This window comes from Heterodontus francisci, chromosome 15 (genome assembly GCF_036365525.1).
Source record: "Heterodontus francisci isolate sHetFra1 chromosome 15, sHetFra1.hap1, whole genome shotgun sequence".
Classification (NCBI taxonomy): domain Eukaryota; kingdom Metazoa; phylum Chordata; class Chondrichthyes; order Heterodontiformes; family Heterodontidae; genus Heterodontus; species Heterodontus francisci.
The window spans coordinates 34,247,433-34,271,683 of record NC_090385.1 but is presented as its reverse complement, the minus strand read 5'-3'; the positions used below and the strand labels follow the sequence as shown (position 1 = coordinate 34,271,683).

Sequence of the window (24,251 nt, the reverse complement as noted above, 5' to 3'; positions counted from 1 at the left end):
GTTCTCATCACTCTCTTGGTCTTAGGAATGAAAGTGTAAAGTACTCACTTATAGCATGGTTCATAAAATTTGGCCTGAAGTGTTGGATTAATCACCTAAAAATGGTCTATTAAGAGTTCATGCATTTTAAACCTGTATCATTTACCTTTTCAGGATGTTCACCATTGAGTACTTGATTTAACTCGGGTTATCAAATATTCATTGAGATTCAAGCAAGTGCATTAAACTATTACCCATTTTGATTCAAAAGGCAGTTTTACTGATCTAACAACCTGTCACTCAGTGTTGCACAGTAGGATCAAGTTAATTTTGTGTGCAGCATTTTTGATTGAGAATTCGGGATATGAATGAAATAAGTGCTCATAAGATATTTAACTGCGCAAGGGACAGGGTTACGAATGTTGCTGTCAGTTAGCTGTTAGGTAGGTGATGGTGGCCAGAGGAGGAACCCTGTCTCATTTTTCACTCCTTCCACTTCATTGGGCAATGCTCAACACCTCTACGTGCTGGATAACTGAAATCAAGAGTTGGTTAGAATAAAGCTTCAATGACTCATCTTTGTTTCTGACATGCCTACATTAGTGCTTCAATGTGCAGTATAAGTGCGCTGTGCCTTAAATTATTTCATTTCAATTATCCTGTAAGATTTGTAAGTTGAATGCAGAAGAATGAAACCATGAACTCCTTAGTTTACTCCATTTGAGAACCTTCATAAATTTATCAGTGATTTGTTATCAAGTTTTTTTCCCCTCATTCAAGAAGCAAAACTAGAGATTGACTGTAATTGTGGTTTGATCAGTTTGCATGCCTTTTTCCCTTGGTATTAAATCGAAATGACTAATACCTTTCAGCCTCCTGACAATCAGAAGCTTGGATTATTAGAAGCTCTTCTGAAGATTGGTGACTGGTATCATGCACAGTGCATCATGGATCAGATACCACCTTTCTATGCCACCTCTCACAAATCTATAGCACTTGCTCTCTGCCAGTTGATTCATATCATCACAGAACCCTTATATAGAAGGTAAAGGCATTTTATAGTTCTCATTAAAAGTATTTTGCTTTTGAGGTGAATTTACTTTGTGTTGTTTTAATGACTTTTTTTTTAAGATATGTTTTTGTTTTTAAGAAAAAAATCTGTAATTTTCTGCAGTTGTGAAAGCGTTTTGTAATGCTAGAGTAAAATTTCACAAGTGCTGGTTATCCTCGGGGAACTTTTCCAAATGGCCTGTCTTCATATGTGCGATGAGACATAGGGCTGAATTTTGTTGAGAGCCCAACACCTGGATACATGGCAGGGGTGAGGGGGGACCGGAAGATTGCACCAGCAAAGAGGCTCCGTGCCGGCCTCCCCGCCACTGGGCGACGGGACCCGACTTCAAATATTTAAATAAAGTAAATTAATACATTTAAATAAAATTAACAGCGATCTTACAGCAGCCCAGGATCTTCCCTGTGGCGGCTAGCACTCGCATGCCTTCAATTTCCCATCCAGGGAAAGCTGGAGCCACTCAGGTGGGGAAGAGGGGGGGACATAGGATTTTTGGTGTAATGTTGGGTGGGGGGAATGGCATCAGTTCAGCATGTGTAGTGTAGGGGAGGATGGGAAGGGGTGACCTCTGCACTTTGAACAGTTGTTGGGCGGGTTGGGAGGTGAAGGTCACATCTTCAATCTAAGTGTTTTGGGGGGTGGGGAGAGGGCAACTCTTGTATGTAAGTGTTACTTGGAGGGGAAGAAAGGGGCGATTTTTTTTTTTTTTTCTTTTGCAGTGTCCTGGGGGTACGGGCTTAAATATTTAAATTTAGCGGCAGGTCTGGCTGCCGTTTAAAAATGGTGCCAGCGCCTAAGCAGAGGCAGCTGACGCCGTTGTTGGCGTCGCAGAGCCAGCCCCCAACACAGGATTGGAGTGGGGCGACGGCCCGACCAACAAATTAGCTTAATCTGCCACGCTCAAATCATGGCGGCATGGAGGATTTGCGGGCTGCCATTTTTAGTGCCTGCTGCCAGCCAATAGTGTTGGTGGATTATTTGACCTCAGGAACAGCACAGCATGACAAGTTTGCATGGGCAATTGTAGTAGAAATATACATTAGAGTTTATAATGGTAATGTAGAATCAAATGTATAACTTCACGATAAGGATTGAGTTACATCTGTGTTCCCTATTTTATTTTATTTTATTTTATTTCATGCTGTGTAATTCCACTTGGAGAGGATTGCAATCTTCCTGTTCAATGTCACAGGAAACCAACTGGCAATATGCAATTCTTGAACATGAACACATTTTCTTACTCTTGTGGTGATTGTATAACCACTTTGAGGGTAAAGCAGTATTCGGAAAAGGTCTTTACTTGCTATCTAGGTGATGCTGCAACTTCTTGGCTTGTTGCAACAAATGTAGCCATTTTCTCTGACCATATTGTTCACTGAGTCTGTCATATCCATCTGCCACAGAGAAAAGCATTATTTTTAGCCTTGCATTTTCTTATTGTACTTTAATTAGTTAATTGGTAATGTTATTAGCTCCCCCATTGGTTCTCCAAGTGGTTTATTTTTCTTCAGCGAGTCAGTCCTGGTTCGAGTCAGCAACTTATTCAGTGTGAGTAAAACCTCTCAGCAATTTTTTTTTAATAGCAGTAATGAGTTGATCGATAAATAAATTAATTAATTGTGGCTCAATCCTGCCCTAGCACTGTGCCTTTATCTATGTCCCTGAATGCCCCCTCCAAGCTCAGCTTGTCCATTAGACCCAACTCTTGCTTCCTGGGCTGCATTCCCACTAAACTAATGAGCTCCCAAGTTCTTTTACTGGTCTCCATAATTGCTGTCATTGTAAATGGTTTCCTCTCCTCGGGTACTGTCTCCCTCCCTTTGCAAACAATTGTTGTCAGCTCCCTCTTCAAAAACCCACCCTCAGCTCTGACCTTGCAAGCAACAGCTTTCTGTCCAACCTCCCTTTTCTCTCCAAAATCTTGAATATGTTGTCGTCTCCTAAATCTATCCTTCCTGCTTGAAATTCCATGTTTGAATTTCTTTTATCCATTCCTGCCACAGCATTGAAACAGACCTGATCAGAATCACAAATGAACCTCTGACTGATGCACTATCAGTGCTTGTTCTCCTAGACTTCTATGCAGCCTTTCATATGGCTGAACATACCATCCTCCTCCAATGCTTCTCCATTGTCCAGCAGAGTAGCCTAGCTGGGCTCCACTCTTAACAATCCAATTTGTAGTCAGGTCATTTCCACCAATAGCTTCTCTTCCCTCTTCTGCCCTATTACTTCTGGAGTCCCCTTGGCCCTCTCCTTACACATCTATATGCTGCTTCTTGGTGAGATACCTGAAGGCACAGGGTCAACTTCATTTGTGCTTGTGACATGCAGCTCTTTTTCTCCCCTACCTCTCTTGATCCCTCCTGTTTCAGACTGCTTATGTGACATCCAATCTTGGATGATCGGTTTTCTGCAGTTGATATTTGGAAGACCATAGCTATCGTCTTCAGCCCCGCCACAAATTCCATACCCTTACCATTGATTCCATCCACCTTCATAGCTGCTGTCAAGTTGAACAAGACTGTTGACAATCTTAGAGTCAGATTTGACACAAAGCTGAGCTTATAACCCCACATTCTCCATCACAAAGAGAGCCTACTTCCACCTCTAACATTGCCTGCCTCTGGTCCTGTCTCAGCCCATCTGCTGAAATCTTCATCCATGCATTCGTAACTTCCAGATTTGACTGTTTTTTAATGCTCTCTTGACTGGCCTCCTATCTGCCATGTCTGTAAACTTCAGCTCATTTAGTATTCTGCAAACCATATCCTATCACCCACCAAGTCCAGCAAACCCATCACCCCTGTTCTTGCTGATCTGCCTTGGCTCCTAGTTCCTCAAATGCAAAATTATCATGTTTCATTCCCTTCACGGACTTTCCATTCTCTCTGTCTAGAACCTCCTTCACCCCTACAGCCCACCGAGAACTCTGAAATTCCGTTGACTTTGACCACTCCCTGTGCTGCAGTCATTAACTGGATGTTTTGGTCTCCAGGTCCACACTCTGGGTTCCCTTCCTAATATTTTAGATATTTTGCATTGGTCTTCGCTATTGAGGATACAAGTAACATCCCAGTATTAGCTTTCAGTCAGGAAATGGAAGGGAGGGAGGAACTCAAGAAAATTACAAACACCAGGGAAGTGGTACTGAACAAATTGTTGGAGCTGCGAGCTGACCAATCCCCAGGTCCTGATAGACTTCATCCTAGGGTGTCAAAAGAAGTGGCTAGTGAGATAGTTGATGCGATTGTTTTAATTTTCTAAAATTCCCTAGATTTGGGGAAGGTTCCGTTAGATTGGAAAATAGCGAATGTAACTCCTATACTCAAAAATGGAGGGAGACAAAGCAGGAAACTACAGGCCAGTTAGCTTAACATTTGCTCAAGGAAAATGTTAGAAGCTATTAAAGACAGTAGAGCAGGACATTTAGAAAAATTCAAGGTAATCGGGCAGAGTCAACATGGTTCTGTGAAAGGAAAATCATTTTTAACCAATTTATTGGAGTTTATTTGTTTATTTAGAGATACAGCACTGAAACAGGCCCTTTGGCCCACCGAGTCTGTGCCGGCCATCAACCACCCATTTATACTAATCCTACGCTAATCCCATATTACTACCACATCCACACCTGTCCCTACCACCTACCTATACTAGGGGCAATTTATAATGGCCAATTTACCTATCAACCTGCAAGTCTTTGGCTGTGGGAAGAAACCGGAGCACCCGGCGAAAACCCACACAGACACGGAGAACTTGCAAACTCCACACAGGCAGTACCCAGAATTGAACCTGGGTCGCTGGAGCTGTGAGGCTGCGGTGCTAACCACTGCGCCACTGTGCCGCCGAGTTCTTTGAGGGAGTCACATGTGCTGTGGATAAAGCGGAACCGGTGGATGTATTGTACTTAGATTTCCAGAAGGCATTTGATAAGGTGCCACATCAAAGGTTATTGCAGAAAATAAGACCTCATGTTGTAGTGGGTAACATATTGGCATGGGTAGAAAATTGGCTAGCTAACAGGAAACAGAGAGTAGGCATAAATGGGTCATTTTCTGGTTGGCAAGATGTGACGAGTGGTGTACTACAGGGATCTGTGCTGGGTCCTCAACTTTTTATAATTTATTTAATTGACTTAGATGAAGGGACCGAAGGTATGGTTGCTACATTTGCTGATGACAAGAAGATAGGTAAGAAAGTAACTTGTGAAGAGGACATGAGGGGGCTGCAAAGGGATTACGGATAGGTTAAGTGAGTGGGCAAAGACCTGACAAATGGAGTAAAGTGGGAAATTGTCCACTTTGGCAGGAAGAATAAAAAAGCAGCATATTATCTAAATGGCGAGAGAGTGCAGAGCTCTGAGATGCAGAGGAACTCTGGGTGTCCTCATGCATGAATCGCAAAAGGCTAGTATGCAGGTACAGCACGTGATTAGGAAAGTTTGATAGAATGTTGTTGTTTATCGCGAGGGGAATTGAATACAAAAGTAAGGAGCTTATGCTTCAACTATAGAGGGCATTGGTGAGACCACATCTGGAGTACTGTGTACAGTACTGGTCTCCTTATTTAAGGAAGGATGTAAATGCATTGGAGGCAGTACAGAGAAGGTTTACTAGACTAATAACTGGAATGGGCGGGCTTTCTTATGAGGGAAGATTGGACAGGCTAGGCTTGTATCTGCTAGAATTTAGAGTAAGAGGCAACTTGATTGAGCAAGGCATAGAGGGATATGGAATTAATGCAGGCAGGTGGGATTAGTATAGATAGGCATTATGGGCAGCATGGACACTGGCCATAGGGCCTGTTTCTATGCTGTATGACTCTATGATTCTATGAAACATACAAGATCCTGTGGGGTCTTAACAAGGTGGATGTGGAAAGGATGTTTTCCCTTGTGGGAGCAGCTAGAACTAGGGGTCACTTTTAAAAATAAGGGGTCGCCCATTTAAGACAGATGAGGAGAAATTTTTTCTCAGAGGGTCGTGAGTCTTTGGAATTCTCTTCCTCAAAAGACGGTGGAAGCAGAGTCTTTGAATATTTTTAAGGCAGAGGTAGATAGATTCTTGGTAACCAAGGGGGTGGAAGGTTATAGGGGGTACGTGGAAATGTGAAGTAATCAGTTAAGCCATGAACTTATTGAATGGCGGAGCAGGCTCCAAGGGCTGAGTGGCCTGCTCCTCCTAATTCGTATGTTCATATCCCTTTACCCCCATCTCTCCATTAAGACCCACCTTCAGCTCCACTTCTTTCACTTCATTTTTTCTGATGACTTCTCTCTTGGCTTGGCGTCCATTTTTGTTTGATTATGCTTTTCTGAAGCACCTTGGTTTTTCTACACTAAAATCATAACCCTCCTGTACCCAAAGGCACCAAGTAGTGTATTTCTGTAAATAGTAGCCGCAGTACAGCTCGGAAATATATAAATGCCAGTTGTTGATGCTGATGATCCAACCTAAGTTTAATGTGTTAGAAGGAAAAAGTAGTGAAATAATTTTAGCTGCTTCATAAGAGGCTGCTGCATGTTGGCACCCCCAGTGGCATTTGTCTGTTGATGAATTAAGAAAATAAGAAGTTTTTATTTATGCTGCAACAGATGATTTTTTTATTCCCCTGTTTTGAGTTGGCAGTAAATAAATAAATGGACCTCCAGCCTCTGTCACCTTCATTTTGTTTCGCTCCTCCTCTTCCCCATCACATAGACCCATGAGGTGACCTTTCACCTGAGCAAACTCCAAAGATGTCTGACTTAGTCTCATACATTTGTACTTTACATGGTACAGTACACCTACCATTTAGCGTATTTTCTGACTCCGCATAAGCAATGTCATGCAAAATACATATTTTCTTTTAACAGCAGTCAGTAAATGCAGGCTAACTTTGATACTAAAATAAGCATAGGTTTGAAAGCCAGTATATTAACCCTTTTAGAGCTAACTGCAAATAATTTATTGGACTTTCATAAGCCTCTTGTATCCACAGGTGGAATGTATTTATGTAAATGCTAACCTCAGTGTTGCTAGGAAATACAGCAGATGGCCAAAAGCTGTCTTAGAATTCCAATTAAACCAGGATGGAAAATCCTCAATCAATCTCCAGGCATTACCAGAGGAAGATACGGTCCTGTAGTTCTTGATGAAACTAATTTATTTATACCTGTTTGCTTTCTAAAGAATGTTGAGAAAAATTGGTAACTATCGACTCTACACCATTTTTGTGTAACCGTTGGACTATTGGAGTGGGACCAATTACTGAGCTTTTCAGAGAAATAGGAAGGGAGAAAATAACATTGAAGTTTAGAGAGTTCAACCAAGTCTTCAAAACCAAAGCAGGCAGAGTTGCTTTGCTGTAAAAGCTTAATATGTATTTCGACATTGGGAAGCATTCCTCTAAACTGGTTGATATATAATTAAATGTTTTGTTGAAATGTCAAAAGTTTGACTGATAGCATCTTTTGAAGAATTAAATCGTTGTCAGATCTCCATCAGCGATCTGACAATCTTGAGTGGAAAGTATTTCAAAACTACAGTTTTTAAGTAATATTTGAAATATTGGAGAAGAATTAATATTCTGCATGGCAGCCAAGGAGTTAACCATGGAAATTGTTGTTTCGTGGAACAGTAGAATGTTCGATTGCAGCAACTAGTTTGTGCTGGTGCTTTATTTCCCACATAAACCACTAATCTAATCACTCTTGTGTTTGTTGTCCATTTTCTTTTAGTATTATATTTCATGGAACTATCTGATTGCCTTTAAAATAATTTATGGACTCTGCTTCAGCAGGAATGCTAATGAAACTTAAATATATCAAACATTTTATTCACTGAACGTGTCCACGAATATTTGGGATCCGCTGCAGCCTGATATTTACACAAGTTCATAAAAGTGTTCCTTTTAGTAGATTTTGTTAACGTCAAGCAGTTGTCAATTCAACTTGACTTGTATTTGTATAAGAACTTCAAATTTTATTTGCAGAGTTGGTGTGCCCAAGGGTGCCAAGGGAGCTGTAATTCTATCGCTTAGAAATGAAAGAGCTCCAAAACCAATAGAAACATTTGAAGACTTAAGAAAAGAAGTTTTCAGCATGCTGTGCTACCTTGGCCCTCACCTATGGCATGACCCCATCTTGTTTGCTAAGGTGGTCCGTATAGGAAAGGCGTTTATGAAAGAGGTGGGTGTGAACTATATGCAAATTATGGGCAGCTCATATATCTTCTGTATATCATTGTTCTAAATTCCTTTGTATGTGCTGTAGTTTTATATCTGCTTTAAAGTCCAGTAAATTTAGAGGAGTGACTTTTTTTGCTGTTTGACCAGAAAAACCCTTATATTTTCATATTTTTTTTCTCACGTCGGGACATTTGAGTCTTTTGTGGTGATGGGCAAAAGTACCAATGGTGGCATGAGGAAAACCTTTTTCACATTGCACGTGGTTAGGGTCTGGAATGTGCTGCCTGAGAGTGAGGTGGAGGCACTTTCAATTTGAAAGGAAATTCAATAAGCACCTGGAGAGAGAACATTTGAGGGAGAACAAAAGGGCTAGGGAGTGATATGAGTTGACTTGCTTCTTGCTGAGAGCCAGCACAGACATGATGGACTGAATGGCCTCCTTCTGTGCTGTAATCATTCTATGATTGTATTTTTTTTTTAAAGCGATACAGTGCAAGGTTGACTAGGTTTATAAACAATGGAGGTGATGGCAAGAATGTATTCACATGCTCATAAACTAAACTGAATGGAAAGAACATGTCCAATAATTAAGGAACTATTAATGTAACTTCTGTATTAAATTTTTGGGGCGTGGCGCAGTGTATATGGGATACTTAAAGATAAAATTGAGGGTTCAGACAAAGGTGCTGATGAAGCAAAATAGGAATGAAAGGTCATGGAGCCCAGTGTGCAGCAATTGCTATGAGTCTGAAATGTGAAGTCCAGCTATTTGAAACATAGTGAACCTTAAGACTGCTGTCAATTTTACTGAAACTAATACCTTCCTGGCTCGTTTTCTAACAATTCAGTTTGCATAGCATGGCACAAACAACAAATAATTTTATTACTTTAATGCCACTCATTTTAGTGCAGTTTATTGCTTAATATTTATTCAGTCTTGCCAAATTTAACAGCAAATGAGGGTAAACTATTTGAATTAACTTTGAGTATTAAAAAGTAATTGCTGCAATGTACAGGTCATTCAGCTATCTGTAGATTTAATTCAGATGTACCTTATCAATGCATTAAGTAGGTATGCAAGATAAATTGCAGTAAAATTTGTTTTAGGATAAAATAGTTTGCTGCTTGTGAAGGATTGAAGCATATGCAAATAGTCTATTCGTAGAACAACCATTTTGGGTGACTCCCTTAGTTTTCATTACATTTTTTTTTTGCCATATGTTAAATGATGAGTGCAGCAAAGACATTGAGTTTGCTGCCAATAGTGCTTTTTTTTAACTTGAAGACAGGCCAGTAGTTGCACAGAATTTTCACTTCTGAACATATCAAATTTTGAAAAGATTTGTTTTTAGATACTGTACCTGTTCTTCGGAGTCTGTGGTGTAGTTTGTGTGTTGCAGTGGATAATGCAGCTCTATTTATGTTGTTCCGAGTTCTATTTGTTGGGCTATAAACTTGTTGGGCTGGAAAAATCAGATTGGCAGTAGTAGCCTGGGTGAGGAGTTCATAGAATTCTTTTGAGATAGTTTCTTGGAGCAGCACGTTCTGGAACCAACCAGAGAGCAGGTTGTATTAGACTTGGTATTGTGTAATGTGACGATTAAGAACCTCAAAGTCGAGGCATCGCTAGGTAGCAGCGACCACACAAAATGATTGAATTTTACATCCACTTTGAAAGAGAGAGGAGTGGATCTAAGAGTAGTATTTTAAACTTGAATAAGGGCAACTACGTGGGCATGAAAGCTGAGCTAGCTGAAGTGAACTGGGTTACTCGTCTAGGAGGTAGATCAGTATTTTATTTTTATTTTTTTTAAATTTTATTTAGAGATACAGCACTGAAACAGGCCCTTTGGCCCACCGAGTCTGTGCCGACCAACAACCACCCATTTATATTAACCCTACCGTAATCCCATATTCCCTATCACCTACCTACACTAGGGGCAATTTACAATGGCCAATTTACCTATCACCTGCAAGTCTTTGGCTGTGGGAGGAAACCGGAGCACCTGGGGAAAACCCACGCAGACACAGGGAGAACTTGCAAACTCCACACAGGCAGTACCCAGAATCGAACCCGGGTTCCTGGAGCTGTGAGGCTGCGGTGCTAACCACTGCGCCACTGTATTGAGCAGGCTAGATTCTGGAATGGTTCTGTCAGACTGGAAGATAGCAAATATAACCCCTCTATTGAAGTGGGGGGGGGGATGCAGAAACAGCTAACGATAGGCCAGTTAGTTTGGAGTCTGTTGTGGGGAAGGTGTTAGAATTGGTCATTAAGGAAGCTATAGCTGGGCACTTAGAAAAACTCAAGGTAATCGAGAACAGTCGGTATGACCTTGTGAAAGGGAGATTATGTTTAACCAGTTAATTGAGTTCTTTGAAGGAGTACCATTTGCCGTGGATAAAAGGGAGCCCGTTGACGTACTCTGCTTGGATTTCCCGAAGGCATTTGACAAGGTGCCACATAAAAGGTCACTGCGTAAAGTAGGAGCTCATGGTGTAGTGGGTAACATATGAGCATAAAAAGAAGGGTAGCTGGCTGGCAGAAAACAGAATGTGCATAAATGAGTCCTTTTCTGAGCAACAGGATGTGACAAGTGGAGTCCCGCAGGGGTCTGTGCTGGGGCCTCAACTTTTTACAGTTTATGTTAGTGACTTAGATGAGGAGACTGATGGCATCGTAGCTAACTTTGCCGATGGCACAAAGATAGGTAGGAAAGTATGTTGTGAAGAGGACATTAGGAGTTGCAGACCGATTATAGATAGGTTGAGTGAGTGGGCAAAAACCTGGCAGATGGAGTTTGATGTAGGAAAATGTGAAGTTGTTCACTTTGGCAGGAAGTATAAAAAAGCAGAGTGTTACTTAAATGGAGAACGACTGCAGAACTCTGAAGTGCAGAGGGGTATAGGTGTTCCAGTGCATGAGTCACAAAAAGTTAGCATGCAGGTACAGCAAGTAATAAAGAAGGCTTATGGAATGCTATCCTTTATTACGAGAGGAATTGAAAATAAAAGTAAGGATGTTGTGCTTCAGTTATACAGGACATTGGTGAGATCACATCTTGAATACTGTGTGCAGTTTTGATCTCATTTAAGGAAGGATATGATTGCATTGGAGGTGGTTCAGAGGAGGTTTACTGGATTGATACCTGGAATGAGCGGGTTGTCTTATGAGGAAAGGTTGGACAGACTGGGCTTGTTTTCACTGGAGTTTAGAATAGTGAGGGGAGACTTGATTGAAATAGATCCTGAATGGTCTTGACAAGGTGAATGTGAATAGGATGCTTCCTCTTGTGGGGGAGTCCAGAACTAGGGGGCACTGTTTCAAAATTAGGGGTTGCATTTTCAGGGCAGAAATTTCTGCTCTCAGAAGGTTGTGCGACTTTGGAACACTCTGCCTCAGAAGGTGGTGGAGGCAGGGCCATTGAATAATTTTGAAGCGGGGGTTGATTGATTCTTGTTAGGCAAGGGAATCAACGGTTATCGGGGTAGATGAGAGTGTGGAACTCGAGACACAAACATCAGCCATCATATTGAATGGCAGAGCAGGCTAGAGGGGCCTAATGGCCTACTTGTGCTCCTAATTCGTCTGTTAGTAATAAACAAACCCTTTCCAAACATTGGTTACTTATCGTGAATGCTGCTATGCTCCAACTAACATGAGAACAATACACCTCAAGCTGATTTTAGCTACATTTCTTGTTTAATGCAGTTTAAGCAGTTTGATTTAAAATTAAGCCTGCTCTTAAATATTCAGATTTGAAAATCTTGGAATTGTGGCATATCTAATAAATGAAGTTATGATACTGAGATTATGGTATATATACAGACAAGGTTGTTGCTATTTTGATACTGAGTTGTCAGTGCAGTAATGAAACTTAGTCACGGCAAAACTTGTGCTGCTTCTTGTTTTGTTCTGAATGCATTGGTTGTTACATATTTACCACTTGCCTTCAAAGTAGGTCAGAAAAATCAGTAAAAAATTACTAATGATGGGTGATGTGTGATATCCTGCATCTTGGCAAGTCCTGTAGTTTTCTTTGTGATGTTTCAAAGGACACGAGACAAAATAGTACTGAGGATTGTGATGAGATTTGATATTGGAAAAATCAGTGAAGAAAATAGATTTTTTTCCCCCCCCAAAAAAAGACAAGTTAATCAAAATGAACTTGAACCTATTGTAATAAAAGCAAAATACTGCAGATGCTGGAAATCTGAAATAAAAACAGAAAGTGCTGGAAATACTCATCAGGTCTGGCAGCATCTGTGGAAAGAGAAGCAGAGTTAATATTTCAGGTCAGTTCTGATGAAAGGTCACTGACGTAAAACGTTAACTCTGCTTCTCTCTCCACAGATGCTTGAACATATTGTATTTGCTATTAGTGTGCTACTTTGTTCTTGTGTCTCTGTGTTTACCTGTAAAGCTGATAATTGGGTTGCAGTAGTGATTGGGACTGACCAGGTCATTTTTGAGCTCTAGGTTAAATACTGGAGTTTGTAATGTTGTGCTGTGTCCTCCTCCTCCTACTTTGGCCTCCTTATCTCGAGAGACAATAAGTCTTCATTAAATGATAACTGCAGAGTGTATATTCGGATTCAACACAGACGCTATTTATTGTCTTAATTATCGACATTGCACAATCTCTGGTTCAAGTCTTTATAGTGCGTGTGTGTTCTCTGCCAACCATGTGCTGAGTGTGTTCCAAAGTAATGTCTCCTTTTTGATGTCTGATGTCATCAGTTGCATTAGTGGCCTCATCTCTTCAAGGTATGGTTTCTTAAAGGTGAAGTCACCACTACACTACATTACAGAATTAAGCCATTTTTTTGTGCTTTTCCAGCATTCATCAGATGGAGGTAAACCGGATGACAGGGAAAGAATGGTAAGTTTCCAGAATTCATTGGAGATCAGATTACTGGACATTTCCTGCTATTGCATTGTGTGTATCAAATTTATATATCATGATTATATATTTTCATCCAACTGGGTTTCTTTGAGAAACAGGTTGACCTGTATTTTGTTCAGGATGCTTTACTATTTACTTTGCCACTGAAATCTATTTTCACGTAACTTCAATATTCTGGACAGTATTACATCAAGCTTAATTGGTCGACAGTATTGTTTGATAGTATAGTTGTCACTGGTGGTGCAATTGTAGCAATAGCTTGGTGATGCAGCAAAAATGTGAAATCGCTGGAACCACCAGTTATAGTTTGATGTGGGATGACCAGAGGCGGCTACAATTTAACATCATTGCTTTGACTCCTCTGGGATTATGATAAACTTATTTGTTGAGCTATTCACTTTGCAGTTCATGTTCGACTGCTGGGTTAGAAATTTTCCAGGAAAAGAACTAGCATTCATATAGTATTTCAGGGTATCAAAAGTGCTTTAAAGCCAATCAAGTACTTTTGAAGTGTTGTTGCTGTTGTAATTTAGGAACTATGCCAACAATTTGCACACAGCAAAGTTCCACAATCAGCAATGAAATCAGTGACTGGATAATTTTAGTAATGTTGGTTAAGGCATAAATGATACTGGGGAGAATTCCCCTTCTCGTTTTCAAATGGTGCCATGGGATCTTTTACATCCACCTGTTGTCGCACCAAGTCCCGTTTATCCTATCACCCCTCTGCTCGCTAACCTGCGTTGGCTCTCGGTCAAGCAATGACTTGATTTTAAAATTTTCATCCTTGTTTCTAGTCCCGACATGGCCTTCCCCCTCCTTATCTCTAATCTGCAGCCCCACAACCCTCCCAAAATATCTGCACTCCTCTCATTCGAGCCTGTTGTGCATCCCTGACTTTAATTGCTCTACCATTGGTGGCTGCGCCTTCAGTTGCCTAGGCTCCAAGCTCTGGAATACCCCCCCTCCACCTCACCGCCTTTCCACTTCGCTTTCCTCCTTTGACAGCCCTTAAAACCTCTCTTTTGGTCATTTGACTTAATATTTCCTTTTGTGGCTTGGTGTCGTACTTGGTTTTATAATGCCCCTGTAAAGCTCTTTGGGATGTTAGGTTAAAGGTACTATATAAATATAAGTTATTGTCTCATTCAGAAGACAGCGTCTCCACCAGATCAGCACTCCCTCAGTATTACATTGTGACCGTTGGCCTCGGTTAGTTGAAACTTTCTTTTTTGAGTTCACGATACAGTGGGTTAAAGAAATGACTAGGGAATTTTTATAACCAGTTTACCAATGTTATATTTAAGTTGTTGGATTCAACTAAAATATGAAAACGTTTAGATGAAATTCCTTATCATGTGTTTTAATCTAGACATGAATCTGTTAATTAAAATTAGTTAATACCCTGCTGTCCTCTTAAAGTAACAGATGGAAAACCTTTTATTTGAATGTAATAGTGTTTGCTAGTCTTCAGTGTAACTTCATTGTTCAAATCACTCAATGTAACCTTAAGCAATGCAATGTGATGAGCACTGTAACTGTAATTTGAGCAGGACCTTCCCTGACTTGGACTTCAGTGTTTTGGCTAAATCTTAACTGTCGACTGGCACTGTATCTTGGAAATAGAACATCGAACTATACATGTGGTTTAGTGTCATCAGATAGAATGTTGCACAGAGCAAAGTTACTGAGTTAAATTTTGGTCCTGGCATTGATATGCATTCTTATTACTTCTTTAGAATAAACATTTAAGCTGTCCTAGAAACAAAGTAGCTCTTCAGTGGCAAATGCTAATATGTCTCAGGCAGTCAGAAAGGGTTTGTATCAATTTTGCTGTGTGTTATGACAGGTCATAGTGAATTATTTACATAATGTAAACATTTTATTGCAGTAAATACTAACAGAATTCTTGGGTATTTTAGTTGTCAAGATCTTTATATGATTTAAGTTGCTAGTTCACATCTTCCTCATTGGAAGAATAAATTGTTTCCAATTAAGTACCCTCTGAGGTGCTCAGACAGTTGTTGAGCATTGTGGAATACTACACTGTTCTCAGTTTTTAACTTCATATCAAACTATTCTAATGCCAGTAACTTAGAGTTCCTATTGTTATTTACGGAAGTGTCTTGCAACATTAGAAGGGTAGAAACATTGCTTGCTGAAGTATTTAGTTTGGCTGACTCATCGTTGAAAATGCCATTTGATGTTGGTTGGCAGATTGAATGTGGGATATGTTAGATATTCAATTGTACAATACATGAACTTGATCTTAAAGGAACTATTCTCGAGCATTAACCATGTAACTCTTTAACTCTGCAGGAACAGCTTGTGAGCTGTTTCCTCAGTATTGCAGATCAGGTGTTGCTGCCTTCCCTCACTTTAATGGACTCCAACGCATGTATGTCAGAAGAGCTTTGGGGAATGTTGAAAACGTTTCCTTACCAGTATAGGTGAATATCTTGGAAGAACATTCAAATGTATTGATCTGTTCCCGTATAGTTAGATTGTGGCTGCTTAACACTTAAGTATATTGTTTTAAGGTATCGTTTGTATGGACAGTGGAAAAATGACACCTACAGTAGCCATCCTCTGCTGGTTAAAGTCAAAGCTCAGACAATTGACAGGGCCAAGTATATTATGAAGTAAGTATTTATATTTTATATTCAAATAAGTGATCTGGAGCAAAGCTCATTACAAAATTTGCTAATTCTATCATATGCTAGGGATGAGAAAATTTAACAAGTTTTTCCCTGAGAAAACCTGTTCATTTTTAAACCCTTGGATTATTGCAAAGCCCTTCATGGAGACTGATGATAAATTGAGTTTTCTTTCTGATGTGCTGGTTACCAGAATGTAGGGATTAAGCTGCACAACTTCATTGCTTTGTGACAAGATTATTAAAAGCATAAAGATACTTGGATTTTGAAAAAGGGTTACGAGGAGTCCTCTTTCAATAACTGAAATTTCTCTCTGACTTGCGATGTCAATGGTTTTCTGTTTGTTTGAGTGGTGTTTTTGCTGAATACTTTGGTGTGATGATCCCTATGTCAGTAGCATATATGAGGCCTCATCTGCCTGTTCAGGTAGGCATAAAAATCCCGAGGCACTACTTGACAAAAGATCGGCAGAGCTCTCCTGGTATCTTGGAAAACATTTATTCTTCACCGAAGGCTCTATATAAAATTAAGTTCTTCTTTCTCTTCCAGTTCTGCTTTAATTTGCCAAAATTTATGCATGAGTTAAAAGAATTTTAAGAAGTTAATTATTTTTGTATGCTTTGTAACGATAAATAGCAGATCACTATAGAGTAACAGTAGTAATTATGGTTCAGATTTTATTTCAATTTCAATTTAATGTAGTGCTAAAACAAAAGTAAGTCTTAAGTACCATGTTGAGACATGTAATCTTTAAGTTGAATTTGGTTAAACTTTTCTGTATTATCAGGTAAACAGTTTCAAGTGCAGGATTTTTCCCAAGTGGAAAAGTCATGGAAAATTGGAGTCATGTGAACTCATGCTGAAACCTAATAGGGTAACTCAAGTAGAAGGGAGGCCCAAGGCATGAGAGTTACAGATTGTACACCTGTAACTGTAAAGGCACTGGTTTGCTGCAGAGAAAGTTAAAAACACTGGTTATACCACAGTCAGATTAATATGGTAAACTTACTGTGTAGATACACAGTGAAATTTTCGACCATAAGCTGATATTTTCTGATTCAAGTTACTATTTCCACTTCCTAACTCCTCTGCAACTAAAAGCTACACAGTTTTCTGATGTTCGACCTGATATTTCAAATAATTTTTTGCAATATTATTTAAAATGCATGTATGAAATATTTTCAAGGAGTAGTGGGACCAAAATTCTTACCTGGAATGTAGGATGGATTGACGGGCACCAGTGAGATTTGTGAAATGGAACCCATTTTTTATTTTTCTAGACAGCCATTTTTACATGGAGTGTCTACTATGTTCCAGGGCAATACTGAATTCATGGGTTACACCTTTATAAGTTGTACCCAATTTAAGGCCTTGGTGGAACCCGATTGAGGCCTTTTGAAAGTGAAAGATTAGAATTAGAACATGACAGCGCAGTACAGGCCCTTCGGCCCTCGATGTTGCGCCGACCTGTGAAACCATCTGACCTACACTATTCCATTTTCATCCATATGTCTATCCAATGACCACTTAAATGCCCTTAAAGTTGGCGAGTCTACTACTGTTGCAGGCAGGGCGTTCCACACCCCTACTACTCTCTGAGTAAAGAAACTACCTCTCACATCTGTCCTATATCTATCACCCCTCAACTTAAAGCTATGTCCCCTCGTGTTTGCCATCACCATCCGAGGAAAAAGACTCTCACTATCCACCCTATCTAACCCTCTGATTATCTTATATGTCTCTATTAAGTCACCTCTCCTCCTCCTTCTCTCCAACGAAAACAACCTCAAGTCCCTCAGCATTTCCTCGTAAGACCTTCCCTCCAGACCAGGCAACATCCTAGTAAATCTCCTCTGCACCCTTTCCATAGCTTCCACATCCTTCCTATAATGCGGTGACCAGAACTGCACGCAATACTCCAGGTGCGGTCTCACCAGAGTTTTGGACAGCTGCAGCATGACATCGTGGCTCCGAAACTCGATCCCCCTACTTATAAAAGCTAACACACCATATGCCTTCTTCACAGCCCTATTAACCTGGGTAGCAACCTTCAGGGATTTATGCACCTAGACACCAAGATCTCTCTGTTCATCTACACTACCAAGAATCTTCCCATTAGCCCAGTACTCTGCATTCCTGTTACTCCTTCCAAAGTGAATCACCTCGCACTTTTCCGCATTAAACTCCATTTGCCATCTCTCAGCCCAGCTCTGCAGCCTATCTATGTCCCTCTGTACCCTGCAACATCCTTCGGCACTATCCACAACTCCACCGACCTTAGTGTCATCCGCAAATTTACTAACCCACCCTTCTACACCCTCTTCCAGGTCATTTATAAAAATGACAAACAGCAGTGGCCCCAAAACAGATCCTTGCGGTACACCACTAGTAACTAAACTCCAGGATGAACATTTGCCATCAACCACCACCCTCTGTTGTCTTTCAGCTAGCCAATTTCTGATCCAAAGCTCTAAATCACCTTCAACCCCATACTTCCGTATTTTCTGCAATAGCCTACCGTGGGGAACCTTATCAAACGCCTTACTGAAATCCATATACACCACATCCACTGCTTTACCCTCATCCACCTGTTTGGTCACCTTCTCGAAAAACTCAATAAGGTTTGTGAGGCACGACCTACCCGTCACAAAACCGTGCTGACTATCGCTAATGAACTTATTCTTTTCAAGATGATTATAAATCCTGTCTCTTATAACCTTTTCCAACATTTTACCCACAACCGAAGTAAGGCTCACAGGTCTATAATTACCAGGGCTGTCTCTACTCCCCTTCTTGAACAAGGGGACAACATTTGCTATCCTCCAGTCTTCCGGCACTATTCCTGTCGACAATGACGACATAAAGATATTTCATCCTGGAGGGAATTGATTACATTTTGATGATTCCTGTTCCCATCTCCCATCAGAGCTGAAGACTCAGCACCATTTGCGACTCCTCAGATACTGAAGCAGCTTATGCCTGTATGCAGCAAGACCTGGACAACATCCAGGCTTGGGCTGATAAGTGGCAAGTAACATACGCGCCACACGAGTGCCAGGCAATGACCATCTCAAACAAGAGAGAATCTAACCATCTCCCCTTGACGTTTAATGGCATTACCATTACAGAATCCCCAAGTAACAACATCCTGGGGGTTGCCATTGACCAGAAACTGAACTGGACCAACCATATAAACACTGTGGCTACAAGAGCAGGTCAGAGGCTGGGAGTTCTGCAGCTAATAAACCTGCCTCCTGTCTCCCCAATGCCTGTCCACCATTTACAAGGCACAAGTTAGGAGTGTGATGGAATACTTTCCACTTGCCTGGATGTGTGCAGCTCTAGCAACGCTCAAGAATCTCGACACCATCCAGGCCAAAGCAGCCCGCTTGGTCGGCACCCCATCCACTACCTTCAACATTCACTCCCTCCACCACCGATGCACATTGGCAGCACTGTGTACCAAATACAGGATGCAATGCAGCAACTCACCAAGGCTGCTTCGACAGCACCTTTCAAACCCATGACCTGTATCACCGAGAAGGACAAGGGCAGTAGTTACATGGGAACACCACCACCTGCAAGTTCCCCTCCGAGCCACACACCGTTCTGACTTGGAACTATATAGCCGTCTTTCACTGTCACTGAGTCAAAATCCTGGAACTCCCTTCCTAACAGCACTGTTTGTGTACCTACACCCCAAGGTCCGCAGCAGTTCAAGAAGGCAGCTCACCATCATTCTCTAGGGCAATTAGGGATGGGCTATAAATGCTGGCCTAGCCAGCGACACCCATATCCCACAAACGAATAAAAAAAAATACTGTTTTTGAACCTATGAGCCTCAAGAAACCTTCGACTGAGTGGTGGTGGGACAGATCAGGATGGGAGAAGGTGCTGATGCTGAAACACTCCTAGAGCTGACCTGTCCCTAACATGCAGATGACACCCTTTACAAAATTGTGAATGCGTTTAACGAGTTTGAGTTGGGGTAGACCGTGGTTGTGCTGTATTATTCTTGCACTGGAAGACTGAGCCATTATCTTTTGTACCCACTGGTTATTTTTTTGTTGGCCATATGTGTTGAATCAGCTCTAATATTTGGATCATTGGGCTGTGCCCTTTGGTATATGGTGCAGGTGAAATTTGCCTTCGTACAAGATGCTTTAGATTTACACGAATTTATAATCTGAGAAATTTTAGGAACAGGAAAAAGCCATTAGGCCCAAACAAGCCCCACCCAGTCTCAGAAATAAACCCTATTTTTTAGAAATCTGATGTAAGGGTGCACCTTTTGATCATGTGAAACACCCGAATCTGTTTTACATGGGCATTAAAGAAAAATTGGATTTTGTTATACTTGAGTGGTAATTTCTATATGTTCAGTGTATTCTGCAATTATGTATATACCAGGTTAGGGTTTATAGCTGGCTTTCCAGTTAACAGTCAAACAAACAAATGTGCTTTCTTCATGAGTTTGTTACCAGCTTTAAGTCTTTCTCCCTTTCTACCCATTGCCATGACGTAGAAGCTTTCATTTAATTAAAATGTGATGTTTTAATTGCTGACTTTAACATAATTTTGCAATATATTTTATATAAACTTTCAAGCTATGAATGTAGAAATGATACTAAAACCATATTTTCATTTTTTGCTGTTATCTTTTCCAGGCGACTGACTAAGGAAAATGTAAAGCCTTCTGGAAGACAAATTGGAAAGCTGAGTCACAGTAATCCAACAATCCTGTTTGATTATGTACGTTTTATGTTCTTTTGTGACCACTTATGAGATAATAGAAATTAAATGTGTCAAGATGAACGCCAAAGTATAAATGGCTGTTCTTGGGCGATCTAGGTGTGCATTAATTAGGTATCAGTAGAACTCTGGGATCTAGATTTGAGTGCTGGCTGTATTTGTGGGATGAAAGAATTCCCCTCACTGCTGGTTGTAAGCGTCCAATTTGGGCAGACTCAGTCCAGTTCCTAAAGTTTGGGCATTATGGAAAGATCGTTGTCCCGGATCTATCTGAACTGAGTGTTCATTGCTTGCACTGGCTTGACTTGCCCATCGCAGAATTTATTACTGTATGCTAACTGCACACAGGTCACTGACACTGCAAATATTTTGAAATTTAATTTTAAACAAAGCTGGTAAATGCAGCAAATTGTTTAATATAACTAAATGGTTACTGTACATTCACTGCTTTCCACTCTGCTCACCAGATAGCTATGCTTTTTAATGTATAAGCTTAACTTGAAGAATGGCAATCGTAAGGGTGAAAATTATTTCTGCATTCCTTCAAATGCACTTTCAATTCCAATACCCCTTTCTAAAATTTGGATTCTGCCAGAAATTAATTAAATAAGCAGTGAGTTTTGTGCATTGACACGAACAATGTACGTTTAATTCACTTTAAGGTGTTTGGCTTGGCGATAGCGCTCTTACCTTTGACTCAAAAGTCATGGGTTCAAGCCCTCGTCCGGAGACTTGAGCACTATCTACACTGACAGTTTAGTGGAGTACGGACAAAGTGTTGTGCTATGGGAGGTTCAGTTGTCTCGGAGAGTCATTAAACCCAACCCATTTGCCTCCTCAGATGGATGAAAAATTTTGATGGCATTATTCAAGTAAGAGCAGGGGAGTTCTGCCCTGTCTTCAGCCAATGTTTGTTCTTCAACCAGTACCCAAGGAGAATATTTGATTAGTTAACTCATTCCTGTTTTTGGGAGCTTCCTGTGTGTGATTTGGCTGCTGCATTTGTCTACATTATAACATTGCTGCAAAAAAGGCTTTGTCTGACAGGTACTTGAGGGTTCCTGAGGATGTGAAAGGCACAATATAAAAAGAACTTCAAGGATTTCTTGTATTTGTGTTTAACACTGAGTTCAACTATCAGTTGTAAACTTCCAAATCCGCGGTTTAATTCATTGCCCTTTACTATACTTCTACATAAAATGAATTGCAATGAATTTCTTTTAATTTAAGACATGTATCCATTGTTTGAAGACTCTTGGTCTCTTATGTCACAAGTGTGCAATTAAAAAGTAAACAGCATCCAGTATCTCAATTTATAATAGGCTCTCTTGTAATAATCAACCGTTCTTGTTCGAGTCACCATATCGTGTGTATCTCTTTCACACCTGTTTCTTAATAGATTTTATCACAGATTCAGAAATATGACAACCTAATTACTCCTGTTGTGGATTCTTTGAAATACCTCACTTCCTTGAACTATGATGTCTTGGCTTGTATCCTTTTTTAAGCAGTTTGTTTATATTGTTTTAACATCAGGTATAACATGATGTTTATACTTGGAATTCATTTGTCAATTAATAAAAATAATGTAGAGTAATTAAGGACTATTCAGAAATTGTTTTGTGTTTGAATTCTCCCTGGTAACTGTGAAAAACTGTTTATCTTAGTTGGATGAGCTTAATAGGATTCCTTTAGTATTTCTGCAGTGTATTTAAAATGTTTTTGGTATTGGATCTTTGTAGCATGATTTAAATGGGCAAGATTCATGGGATCCATTATTGTTTCCTTTTGTGCGGTATCAGGTTTTGCTTATTTTCCAGTCTCCCCAACACCTATCTGATTTGTGTAGTCAAGCATGCCTGTGGACAAAGGCGTATTTTTTATACATTCATGGGATGTGGGCTGTGAGCACCTGTTAAAAATGAACTTCAGGTGCGAGATGTCTCTGAAAGGCAAAAGTCCAGGATTCAAGATCAACCAGCCCCTCCCCTCCCCCACCGCCCCAACAATGCTATTTTTGTTTAGTTTGAAACAGTAGTAGTGTTGGGCAGAGGAATGAGATAGACCTTTTTGATGAAACTGCTTTCCACATTTCACGAAATAATATTCTAACTTAATAAGACTATGCTGGTGATGCAAATTCCAGGAGTCATTCCCACATACTGTAAAGTGCCTCTGTAGCAAACAGTAGGAGTGTGATTTTAACATAAGCCAAGAGGTGATCTGGAACTGCTTCAGTTCAGCAAATCACCTTGCAGGGAACTTTAATGTCTCTTAACTGAGCTATGGTCAAGTGTCTTTTCAATCAATCTATAAAGCATACAGAGCTTGATATTCAGAGGCTCAGCAGTGTGTGTTACACTATTTAATTAAGTGCAGTTGGTGGGGGGGGGAAGGAGGGTGGGTTTATGTTCAGGTAAATAGGATTTTTTTTGTTGAAATATTTTACGGCTTTGGTGGGTTGGATGAGGTGTAATGTAATGGATAGAATTTTGGAATGTCACCAATTAAAAATAGATACTCAATTCAAAAGAAAAAATATTCTTTAACACGTAGGCAATAATAAATAAAACTTGGCAACAATTCGACAGTTACAATATAAATGATAAAACAATTATTATAAAGGTACGCAATTGTCCTTTGATTAATTTTGTTAGAAAGTTGGGCAGAAAAATTAAAATTATAATTTGATAGACCTTCATTGCTTTCCAACATTGAAACTAGAGCATTTCCACAGCTTTAAATCTTGTTGTGCTTGTCATGTCATGCAAAGCATGTAAAAAAAATTATTTTCATTTGCAATTGGAGCAGTTTTGTTTTGCATGTTTGATTGCACTATACTGCAGTGTAACAGCTATAGAAAATCACTATTCAATGGAAAAAGTACCAGAAATGTAATTTTTCTATGAAGATAGAAAGTAAATTGTTGGCTTTCTGGGTTTAAAGATGAGGAATTGCTTTGAGCTGGGAGATTTCAATATTATGCAGTCGCCAATTTTTTTATGTAAGAATCAATAAGTTATTGCTTCAGGTCAAGTTTACAGTTTTCCTTTAACTTGTGAAAAGATTGCATCATTGAAGCTCTGGCTAATCCCGAGAAAGAGAGGATGAAGCACGATGACACCACCATCTCAACCTGGTTGCAGAGTGTGTACAATTTTTATTTGGTTTTGTTGCTATTTTGAAGTTTTTAATTGTTTGCATTTTATGTTTAAGGTTCAAACAATATCTTGATCCAGAACTAACTAACATTGAGGAATTATGTGTATTAAATGTTGGAAGCACATGATTGTCATCTTAAAATGAAAAAAGAGAGACTAAAGTTTTGGGTGGAGAGCTGCAACCTTTAAAGATAAATTCTTTCTCAAGATGGTTCACCAAATTCATATGCTTATGTTCCAAGCACTACTTCCCAACTTTCAAGATTCACATCTTTTATTATTTTGAAGACATTTTCCGTTGTATTAACACACAAAGACCTGCTTTTTTTTTAAGTGTTATGATGAAAACCTGAATCTATTTCTCTGAACAGGTCTGGCAAGTTTTTGTGGTGCGATTTTCAGAAAATATCCAATAGAACTTACTGGACTTCTGCAGTATGTTGCAAACCAACTAAAGGCTGGGAAAAGGTATAGTTATTGCAGGAAATGCAGGGGCTTTAATTTAAAGTTGTCTGCATTATTAAGCAAGTATAAGTTCTGAGCAAACAGAAATCCA

At 40.0% G+C, this 24,251-nt stretch overlaps 1 protein-coding gene across 1 annotated transcript in view; it reads left to right on the top strand.

The window, feature by feature from the left end:
• The window catches only part of thoc2 (THO complex 2), a 183,081-nt gene that overhangs the window by 71,339 nt on the left and 87,491 nt on the right, over window positions 1–24,251 (top strand). Inside the window, exons 11-19 of the mRNA XM_068047366.1 lie at window positions 852–1,024; window positions 8,024–8,219; window positions 13,060–13,101; window positions 15,445–15,575; window positions 15,666–15,767; window positions 20,450–20,534; window positions 21,934–22,027; window positions 23,601–23,681; window positions 24,067–24,163. Coding sequence (XP_067903467.1) covers window positions 852–1,024; window positions 8,024–8,219; window positions 13,060–13,101; window positions 15,445–15,575; window positions 15,666–15,767; window positions 20,450–20,534; window positions 21,934–22,027; window positions 23,601–23,681; window positions 24,067–24,163 — 1,001 coding nt within the window. The remainder of the gene's footprint in view (window positions 1–851; window positions 1,025–8,023; window positions 8,220–13,059; window positions 13,102–15,444; window positions 15,576–15,665; window positions 15,768–20,449; window positions 20,535–21,933; window positions 22,028–23,600; window positions 23,682–24,066; window positions 24,164–24,251) is intronic.